Source organism: Telopea speciosissima, chromosome 7, assembly GCF_018873765.1.
Source record: "Telopea speciosissima isolate NSW1024214 ecotype Mountain lineage chromosome 7, Tspe_v1, whole genome shotgun sequence".
Lineage (NCBI taxonomy): Eukaryota > Viridiplantae > Streptophyta > Magnoliopsida > Proteales > Proteaceae > Telopea > Telopea speciosissima.
Genome location: NC_057922.1, coordinates 5,135,619 through 5,146,162, shown reverse-complemented (window position 1 = coordinate 5,146,162; position 10,544 = coordinate 5,135,619). Strand labels below are relative to the sequence as shown.

At 48.3% G+C, this 10,544-nt stretch overlaps 2 protein-coding genes across 2 annotated transcripts; both read right to left on the bottom strand.

Annotated features, from left to right (window-relative positions):
• Positions 1 to 6,779: 6,779 nt before the first annotated feature.
• LOC122670079 (stress enhanced protein 2, chloroplastic) lies at positions 6,780 to 7,740 on the bottom strand. Its single transcript, XM_043867040.1, has 2 exons — positions 7,344 to 7,740; positions 6,780 to 7,254 (listed from the first exon to the last, which is right to left on the bottom strand). Exons 1-2 carry the CDS (start codon positions 7,674 to 7,676, stop codon positions 6,985 to 6,987), a joined length of 603 nt encoding a protein of 200 aa, XP_043722975.1. The 5' UTR covers positions 7,677 to 7,740; the 3' UTR covers positions 6,780 to 6,984.
• A 1,099-nt stretch (positions 7,741 to 8,839) lies between these two features.
• On the bottom strand, positions 8,840 to 9,818 carry LOC122669653 (protein MIZU-KUSSEI 1-like). Its single transcript, XM_043866470.1, has one exon. The coding sequence runs from the start codon at positions 9,779 to 9,781 to the stop codon at positions 9,053 to 9,055; it is 729 nt and encodes a 242-aa protein (XP_043722405.1). The 5' UTR covers positions 9,782 to 9,818; the 3' UTR covers positions 8,840 to 9,052.
• Positions 9,819 to 10,544: the final 726 nt, after the last annotated feature.

Below are 10,544 nucleotides of genomic sequence, written 5' to 3'. Positions count from 1 at the left end.
GTCTACATTCTACAATGAGATATTGCTTGTGATGTATCATAAAATCCCCCAACCAACCAAAAGCAACCACGTAAACGTACTGAGACCGAAGCCGAGGCCGAGCACTGAAGCTGAAGATGAGGCCAAGCACTGAAGCCTAGGCCGAGGCCGAGCACTGAAGCTGAGGCCGAGATCGAACACTGAAGCCGAGGCCGAGGTCGAGCTCGCACAAGTCAGCCGGGGCCGAGGCCGAGCACTGAAGCCGAAGATGAGGCCGAGCACTGAAGCCGAGGCCGAGACCGAGCACTAAAGCCGAGGCCGAGCACTGAAGCCGAGGCCGAACATTGAAGCCGAGGCCGAGCTCACACAAGTCAGCCGGGGCTGAGGCCGAGCTCACACAAGTCAGCCATAAACTCCTGACCGAGCATACACAGGAAATCCTAGGCCGAGCTGACTGCCGAGACCGACCTCTCAGGCCGACCTCTCAAACCGACCTCCCAGGCCGAGGTGACTGCCAAGACCGACCTACCAGGCTGACCTCCTAGACCGAGCCCTCCTCCACAGAGGCTACCATAGAGCCCCACCGGGGATCGCGGGCCACGTCAACACATCCCGAGAATCACGGGATAAGGATCGAGCCACGATCCCAGTAATCTGAAATCACAATTTACATGGACTCTTACCTTAATAAGAGTCCGACCAAAAATAGCTCTCCACTCCGCTCTACGCGAGAGAGCCTTCCAAAAGAAGGACTCCTACCATACTAGGACTCTCCCAACCGCCTCATCTCATCCTCACTCTATAAATACCCAGGTATGGAGCACCATTCATCATCTCACTTTTACTAGCAGTTACGCTGTTGCACTGGTGATCTAACTTTAGCATCGGAGAGTCCTAGGCCGGAGCCACACCGGCACTCTTGTGCTCATCACTTGGTCTTTGCAGGCTCATCCGTGGGTGAACTAAGCATCGAAGATTTCCACACGCAACAGATTTGGCGCCGTCTGTGGGAACGACATCAGTAAGTCGTTGTCATTTCTACCAACCTCAAGAGCAGCAACAATGGTGCACACGAGATCAGGTCAACATGGCTCAACCTCTCGAGGAGATGACTTGCAACCTAATAGGCAGGCGAGACAATCGCCACCCCCGGAGACGTCGCGGCAAGGGGCGGCAGGAAGACCCCCACGAGGGGGAGGTGCTTCGTGCAATGCGGGTACCGCTGTCAATCCCACTCCACCAGTGAATGGGGGCAATGGGGAAAGTGTACTGGACGTGGTGGCGGTAGACCAAACTCAGGCCGAGCCGAATGGGTTGAACTTGCCGCGGCCACCACTTTTGCCAGAGAGTTTGGATCCTGAAGGGCCGACGAATAATCGACAAGTCATGGATTTGCAATTGCAGATGCTTCAAACTAACGAGATGTTGCGCACCTTCATGACCCAGATGGCTCAGGGCGGGCTAATGGGTCAGCCACCGGTCGTGCCCCTGCGGGCATCCGCACGTGAAATAGAAGATCCACAACAGCACTGTGATCGACAGAGGGCCGAGCTTAGCCGAGCCGCGTCATCCCATCCCCGAGGCCGAACAACTCCACCTCCACGACTAAGTGGGAGTAATCGGCGAGATGAGCGAGGACATCGTCGAAGCCTGAGGGCCGCAGAGGCCAACGAGCCAGCAGGGTCAGCTACGCGGAGATTGATCTTTTCTGGACGACTTGGTGACAGTGAAGGACAGAGGAGACACCAAGACCGACGTGAAGAGCCCCGAGTGCGATGCGCTACAAGGGAAGAAGAGGATTCTCGCCATAGCCCTCGGCGACGAAGCCCACTTCGCCGGAGAGATGGACAAAGGAGCCCACATGAGTCTGACCATAGAGATGACGGGCGCACTAGGAGAAGTGATGTTGGCCGAGCTTACCATAATGGTCGGCCTCGTCAACACGAGCTAGAGGATCAGGTTGGCCGACCTCATCAAGATGAGCTGGCCGACCATAACGGCCTACTTCAGCAGGAAAAAGCGCAAGACCCCATCCGAGCTGAGGAACAAAATGGCCGAGCTCCAGAGTCTGAAATGGAGAAAAAGCTAAGGGAGCTGACCGAGCAAGTTGAAGGGCTTAAGAAACAAGCAACTTTGGATGCCTACTCACTGGTCGGGCGTCACCCCTATCCGCCTGAGATCATGACAGCATCGCTTCCAGTAGGGTTCAAACCACCTCCCTTTGACCGGTATGATGGGACTACCGACCCGACCGACCACATCAACTACTTCAACGCAATGATGACCATGTATGGCGGGACTGAGATTGTTTCTTGCCGAGCTTTCCCCTCGTCCCTAAAGGGTGCGGCAACTTCTTGGTTCTCATGGCTACCGCCGAACTCTATTACAAGCTTTGCCCAACTTTACCGAGCCTTCGTCATGCGTTTCCAAAGTAGCATGAAGCATAAGAAGACGACGGTGAATCTCCTCAGCGTGAAACAGTGGTTGAACGAGTCGATCCGATCGTACGTCTCCCGGTTTAATAAAGAATCCTTGGATGTTAGAGACCTGGATGAGGCCACAGCTCACACCGCAATGAGCAATGGACTTACACATGAAGACCTGATCAAGGACTTGGCTCGAAAGCCGACCAAAAGTATGGCCGAGCTCCTCAATAGGTGTAACGAGTTTGCGAACATGGAAGACGTTCTCCAAGCACGCAAGGCGAATGAAAACGAGGGAGAGAATAAAAGGTTAGCGACCGATGATCGAAGGAATGAAAAGCGGACCAAGACTGATCGCACAGCCGAGAGCTCAGACCGAGCTCAGAGTCCCGAGTACACTCCCTTAACAGGTCGCGGAAGGAAAATTTGATGCAAATTCAAGACGACGGGTACATACGCCGACCTCGATCGATGCAAGCCGGGTCATCCTAAAACCCCAACAAGTACTGCCTATTCCACAAGGACGAAGGCCACGACACTGAGGAGTGCTACCAGCTGAAATGAGAAATTGAAAAGCTTATCAGAGCTGGGCACTTGAAGCGATACATCAAGGGGAGCCGAGAAGAACATGGAAGTCGACGACCCGAAGACCACGATCAAAGGAAGCCCGAGCCGAAGGACCGAGCGCGAAACGGACAAGGTCTGAGCCGAAAAGAAGGATGACGGATCCGGGCCGAGCAATGAGAAAGGAGCTCCCATATACACCATCCTCGGAGGGCCCGGACATGAATCCACCTGAAAAGCCAAGGCGAATGCACGATTCGTCAGAGTGGCGTAGATGCCGAGCAAAAGGCCGAAGGCGACGATCTCCTTCTCTGAGGCCGACCTCGAAGGTATAAGTTTACCTCACGATGATGCTTTGGTGGTACAGGTAGAAATAGCGAGGAGACCCATTCAACGAGTATTGATCGATACAAAAGCATCCGTCGATCTTATGTCGCTGGACGTGTATCGACAGTTCGGCTTCGGGGATGAGGCGCTCAAACCAGAAGCCACCTCACTCCATGGATTCTCGAGGGCCGCCGCCACGATCAAGGGGTCGATAGACCTCCTAGTCACGTTCGGGCAAGCTCCATACCAAGCGACGATCCAAGTCAAGTTCATGGTGGTACGGTCGGTGGTGGCCTTCAACTCCATACTTGGTCGCCCATCGATCACCACCCTCCAAGCTATCATCTCGCCAATACACTTGAAGATGAAATTCCCCACAGAGAACGGCATCGAAGAAATCCGAGGTGATAAAAAGAGAGCTCAAGAGTGCTACGCCACCTTTGTAAGGAAAACAAAGGAAATGTCCGAGGAATGGCTATGTGCGTTGAGCACCTCCCTGAAGACTAGCGGGATGAGCTCACCAAAAGGCGCGGAAGGCCCGTGGAAGACCTCATCCCGTTCTCCCTTAGTGACGAAGACCCAACAAAGACGGCACCGGGGCCTTGGAACTCAAAAAAATTGAAGAAATTTTTTCAGTAATTTTGTTAAGTATTCTGCTCGGCACATCTCATGACAAGCATTTATGTATTCGGCTTCGGCCTCGACATTCTTGATTCAATGAAATAAAGTCTTTTCTCCACTTCCTTAGCGCACTTGCAACACGTCGGGCAGACCAAGTCGTAAGACCGGTCCTCATAGACCTGGCCGACCTTAAAGATCGACACACAAAGGATGGACGACAACCAAGTCGTAAGACCGATCCTCATAGACCTGGCCGACCTCAAAGACCGACCCTCATAGGGTGAAAGGTAACCAAGTCGTCGACAACCAAGTCGTAAGACCGGTCCTCATAGACCTGGCCGACCTCAAATATCGACCCTCATAGGCTGGCAACCAAGTCGTAAGACCGGTCCTCATAGACCTGGTCGGCAACCAAGTCGAAAGACCGGTCCTCATAGACCTGGCCGACCTCTAAGACCGATCCTCATAGGTCGACAACCAAGTCGTAAGACCGGTCCTCATAGACCTGGTCGACCTCAAAGACTGACCCTCATAGATCGGCAATCAAGTCATAAGACCAGCCCACAAAGACTGGCCGATGTCTGAACCAACAAGAGCAAACTCTCCCCATGGCCGAGCTGAACAAAGTCTAAAACTAAGCTAAGGCATTACGCTCAGCTATGGAGGCTGGTCGGCCACAACATCAAAAGGAACAACATACACAAGGAAAAGAAGGCTAAAATTGCCGAGCTAAAACAGTTAGACAAATTTTGAGAAACGAAATTCTCATTGATTAAAGAGCCGACTGCTCGGCACAGTACATAGAGAGGCAGCTCGGCCCTGTACATACCAAAAAAAAAAAAAAAAAAAAGAAGAGGAAGAGTTCAGCGTGATTCAACGATCCAAATCAAAAGACGGTTCAAAATCCCGAGCATCATCATTACGCCGAGTACTGTGGCACAGACACCCCAACTGATAGACAGTACAACGTCAAATCGCCAAAGGAAAAGAGCTCAGACTTAGCCTCGGAACAGAACCGTTAAGCGGACCGAAAGATGACACTCATCAAGGACGAGCCGAGCCTTGATGAGTGGGGGGGGGCCTGTGATGTATCATAAAATCCCCCAACCAACCAAAAGCTACCACGTAAACGTACTGAGACCGAAGCCGAGGCCGAGCACTGAAGCCTAGGCCGAGGCCGAGCACTGAAGCCGAGGTCGAGATCGAACACTGAAGCCGAGGCCGAGGCCGAGCTCGCACAAGTCAGCAAGGGCCGAGGCCGAGCACTGAGACCGAAGCCGAGGCCGAGCACTGAAGCCGAAGATGAGGCCGAGCACTGAAGCCGAGGCCGAGCATTGAAGCCGAGGCCGAGACCGAGCACTAAAGCTGAGGCCGAGTACTGAAGCCGAGGTCGAGGCCGAGCACTGAGACCGAGGCCGAGGCCGAGCACTGAAGCTGAGGCCGAACATTGAAGCCGAGGCTGAGCTCACACAAGTCAGTCGGGGCTGAGGCCGAGCTCACACAAGTCAGCCATAAACTCCTGACCGAGCATACACAGGACATCCTAGGTCGAGCTGACTGTCGAGACCGACCTAACAGGCCGACCTCTCAGGCCGACCTCTCAAACCGACCTCCCAGGCCGAGGTGACTGCCAAGACCGACCTACAAGGCCGACCTCCTAAGCCGAGCCCTCCTCCACATAGGCTACCATAGCGCCCCACCGGGGATCGCGGGGCCACATCAGCACATCCCGAGAATCACGGGATAAGGATCGAGCCACGATCCCAGCGCAATACGAAATCACAATTTATATGGACTCTTACCTTCATAAGAGTCCGACCCCGAAAATAGCTCTCCACTCCGCTCTACGAGAGAGAGCCTTCCAAAAGAAGGACTCCTACCATACTAGGACTCTCCCAACCGCCTCATCTCATCCTCACTCTATAAATACCCAGGTATGGAGCACCATTCATCATCTCACTTTTACTAGCAGTTACGCTGTTGCACTGGCGATCTAACTTTAGCATCGGAGAGTCCTAGGCCGGAGCCACACCGGCTCTCTTGTGCTCATCACTTGGCCTTTGCAGGCTCATCCATGAGCGAACCAAGCATCGGAGATTTCCACACGCAACAGCTTGGTTGCTTATCTACAAAATACTTTATAAAACACTAAATTCATTTGTTATTTCAACTATAATAGAATTAAAGGAAAAAGAAAGTTGCCAACTGTGTGGCCCCTACATCTTATCATAAAAAATTGTGAAATGAACCTCCTATTGAATGCCCTAACATGTGCTCTCATTGGCCCATGTACTAGCTGATGCAAGTCTACATAACATTACAATCTTCTCTTTCCCAAGAAGTAAGGGAGAAAGAACGTTGTCATGCATTGCTTATGCTAGTGCTTCCCTAAGTCTATCTCTCTCGTCGTTCCAAAATCTTGTTGTAATTTATAACCAGGGTTAGTGGGAAAAAATCATAACTTTACTTTCTTGCCCTTTTGAATATAATACATTTTTTTCTACAATGAAAGTACATCAAGTCATTTCACATGGCTACTCAAAAAATTATGCATCCTTAAATAATCATACAATGACAAATCAATCCAATCAAAGGCGTTACAATATCACTTCACATGTTCACCAATTTGGTCACATGCACCCGAATATAAAATATAATTAATTAACCTTTATGAGCTTAAGGGCCAAATTAAACTCCCTAACTCTGACACATTTATAACTAAATACAAATCTAGGTACTTCGATCCACACCCACTATACGACCTACAAATCAGATATTAATTGTGAATCGAGCTACAATCGGATCACTGCAACTGTGATCTATTTCTAATATTGAGATATTACTGCTGCTTTTAATTTCTTAAGCTTGACAGTATAACACTGCAACTATATTCTCTTCAAGATTCAAACAGTTCTGACAAAATTCTCAAGTTCTTAATATGTACAAACACAGATCCACACATGCGATACAACACAGGGATGCATAAGCGAGTATAATCAGTAGTCTACAGCTATGGAATATAGAGATTAAAGGATTGGATGAGTACTGTATATTACTATCAATGTAATCCTCAGATCTCATCGGACCAGTCGCTGAGCTCTGTTTCAGAGAACAACCCATCAACCAGATTATCAATCAAGGAATCGATGAATTTGTTGCAGCCAACATTGAAGATCCGACCCACTCTCTTCCGAGCACTAGAGAACCAAGCGAATACAGCCGCAGAAACCACCGCACCCAAACACACCCCTGCTGCCTCTGCGATTCCCTGTAAATCCATCTTCTGGAACAGAGAATTCCCCGTCACTATCTCCTTCGTCACCGTCGCAGCAAACACCATCTAACCCCCAAATAAACGATCATCCATAAGTAGTATTCGATCAAAATTCTGAAAATTTTTAGAAGAAGAGAAGTTAATTAAAGATTTACCATAGCGAGTCGGCCGGAGATGATCTCGAAGTCCTGAGTCTTCTTGGAGTTTTCTATGTACTCGGAAAGAGTAGCGAAGAAGGGAGAGACTTTATCATAGTCAAGGCGGAATCGGATTAAACCGGTGCGATCTGAGCAGTAGGATCTGAGAGTACAGAGACGGGGTTGAAGTACGATCTTGGCGTGATCGGGCGATGAAGGTGAAGATGGATCATCGATGGAGGTGGGTTTCAGCTGCAGCTTTGGAATCGGTGAGACTTTCACTGTTAGAACCTCCGATTTCTGCGACTGCAATTCGCAGTAGATCGGCCGGGCTGCCATTGTCAAAGCCATGGTAGTGGGAGCGAGAACCTGCAAAAGCTTATGATCACAGAGAAGAGACGGAGTTTCTCCTGTTATCTTGGAAGGATTCGCGGTTTCTTAGGTATCCACGTTGTCTACAAGCGGAAGGTTCAAAACAGAGAGACTTCGTGGACCGACGGTCTCCGTTGGTGTCATGTGATCTTCGGAATCACAGATACGATTAGTTACGTGATGGAATCAGAAAACCGGCCCCACTTTGATTCCAAAAGCACACGTAACTGCAATTTTGTTCCCTGGAAGCAATTTCCTCTACCAATAGTTGAAAAGTCAAAATTTCAGAGACGACAAAGTTACCGGGTGACGGTGGTCAACTCATTTGCTTTGGTTAGCGGGTTGACTCGGCAATCTGGGTGGGCCGGTCATACTTAGTTGTATCTGTAGAGAGTAGAGACCGCTTCTGTAGCTCAAGGATACTTCTTTGGTTCCCCGTTCTCAGTTCTCACCAAGGTTGGATGCAAGAATGAAGGGTTTAAGGTATTTCAAGAGACCAGGCAAGCACGGTCAGGGCATGGACTTATTATTCTGACTTTGGAACCAGGCCCAAATCTACACCGAAGTCACACCTGGACCCACCTATTACCATCTCTAATTTCTTTGAAGAAGCCCACAAAATTTCCCTTTGAGGGCCCCAATCTCCTACTTATAAAGTCTAGGGAAAAAGATTCCCACAATGCTAGGGTGGGGTTTTTTTTTTTTCATGCCCTCTCACATAATGAGTCATGGAATAATCCACACTAACATTCTCTCTCCTCAACTATCCCAGGCTACCACACAATCATGTAGTCTTTCTCCATGGTTCCTAGCTAATCTTAGAACCAAAAGTTCTGATTAGTTGAACCATGAAAACTGAAGCCCCCTAAGCTTCCTCCTGTATCTACATTTACAATTTCATTCACATTTTACAATGCATGGGAATTGAAGTGATTGCAGGCTCATACAATTACAGGAGAACTATAAAGCTGGTCTGCTATACCTATATTCCCTAGCATTTTCCATTAGTGAATACTGAGTACAGCCAAAAAAAAAAAAAAAAAATTTGCTTTCATTTAAAGGAACCCAAAACCATGAAAATAAAGAAGGAAATGAATTAAAAAAAAAAGTTTCTAAACACTCATTTGATACACCTGATTGTATAATCTAGCTAGAGACACTACTCTCATCTTGTACGGTATGGTGTTTTTGGCTTGGACATCTATACCCACCTCTTTGACAGAATATAACCTCCACGGCGTGATGATCCACCGGCAGGTAACACGCAACGGCGATGCATGCTACGATGCGCAACAAACAATATGGTTGATGTAAGATCAAAGCTTCACAAATTAAGGAATTGTATGTCAATCTGATCAGATCCTCACAAAGAATATGCTGAGCTCAGGTCCATTATTCCCTTCTGGGCTCAACATGTAAAGGGTCTCAGAATCCTTAGAGCCCACAACATGTTCAAAATGGGCTCTCATGTAAGCCATCTCTCCATCAGGGCCCTCAACTTCAGAGTTCCCAGGCAAAACGCCAGCACCCATTGAAACAGCCTTAAGGAGCTCCATAATGTTTAGATCCTCATCATTGGCATCTCTCTTGACGCCATAACCGCTCTTCTTGCCATTGCAATACATGGTCCATAAGGGTTCATTAAGAAGCTTGATCTTGTCCTTCTCTGATCTCTTCTCGCATTCAAGTGCGATTCTTACCATGCCTGAGGCCATCTCCTTCTGCAAAACATTGGTTTGCATGGCAAGCTCCACCACCAACGTGGGTAGACACTTTGGGGCCTCTTGCATGGAAAGGCTTACACGACCTTTACGGTATCCGAACAAGGTGCCGGTGATACGGGTACCAGAGGTGCGGTGGGTGTCTGGTAAGCCGCCGGAGGGGGTAGGGAATTTGCAGACAGGAGTTAAGATTGGAAAAGAACGGAAGACGGAACGGAAGACGCGAAAGACCTTGAGTTTCTGTTTCTTTTTCTGGGATGGTTGGACTAGAGATACCAGACGGGGAGGTGGTGGAGGGGCCTGAGGCGTTGTCAACTTTTCTGTCGCTTCCTCGGCGTTGGCTGTAGGGTTTGGCTCCCCCATGAATGGTTCTTTCAGAACCAGAACTATGAAGTAGCCATGAGAGAGACGCAGTGTGTCTCTGTGTGTGTGTGTGAGAGAGAGAGAGAGAGAGATTTGGTTGGTTATGTTAGGTATAGCTTTGGGGTTCGACTCAGTCTACGGATCCTTAAATTGTGGCTCAATTTCTCCCTCTTTTTCTCTCCATCCCTATCGATACATCATACTAAGTATGAATTATTGTGAGATAATATCTGTTTTTCTAAAATAATAATAATAATAATAATATCTGTTTTTATTTTTGGATTTCTTAACATTAACAATCTTGATTAAATGTGACGCTTAATAAAAATGCAAAAAATCTTTCTAATTAGATGACCTATCCTAGGAAGTCTAAGTTGTTTCTTGTTTTTTTTTTTTTTAAATTATTAATAATTAGGGCAAGAGATTGCTATATTGTCGTCCAATGAGAGTGCGTGCAAGAGTACTAGACCGAATGTGAATTTTTAGTTTTCTAAGGCTGAACAGTAATTTCACGTGATCCTGTGTTTAGGCACACGAACCACCCGATTGATTAGCATTCTCTTTCCCTATTAATGTTTGTTTAATCCAAAACGTTCTACTTTATCATTAGTGGATAAAACGGATGAAGAGAGAAAGGAAAAAGGATTTTATTATATTCAAGAGGTGCCTTCCTAAATGGTTCACTTATTAGTTTGTGTCATATGAAACAGTGATTGCAATCCAGGCCATTGGATAAATAGGTTTTGGTCTAAACCGGCTAAAC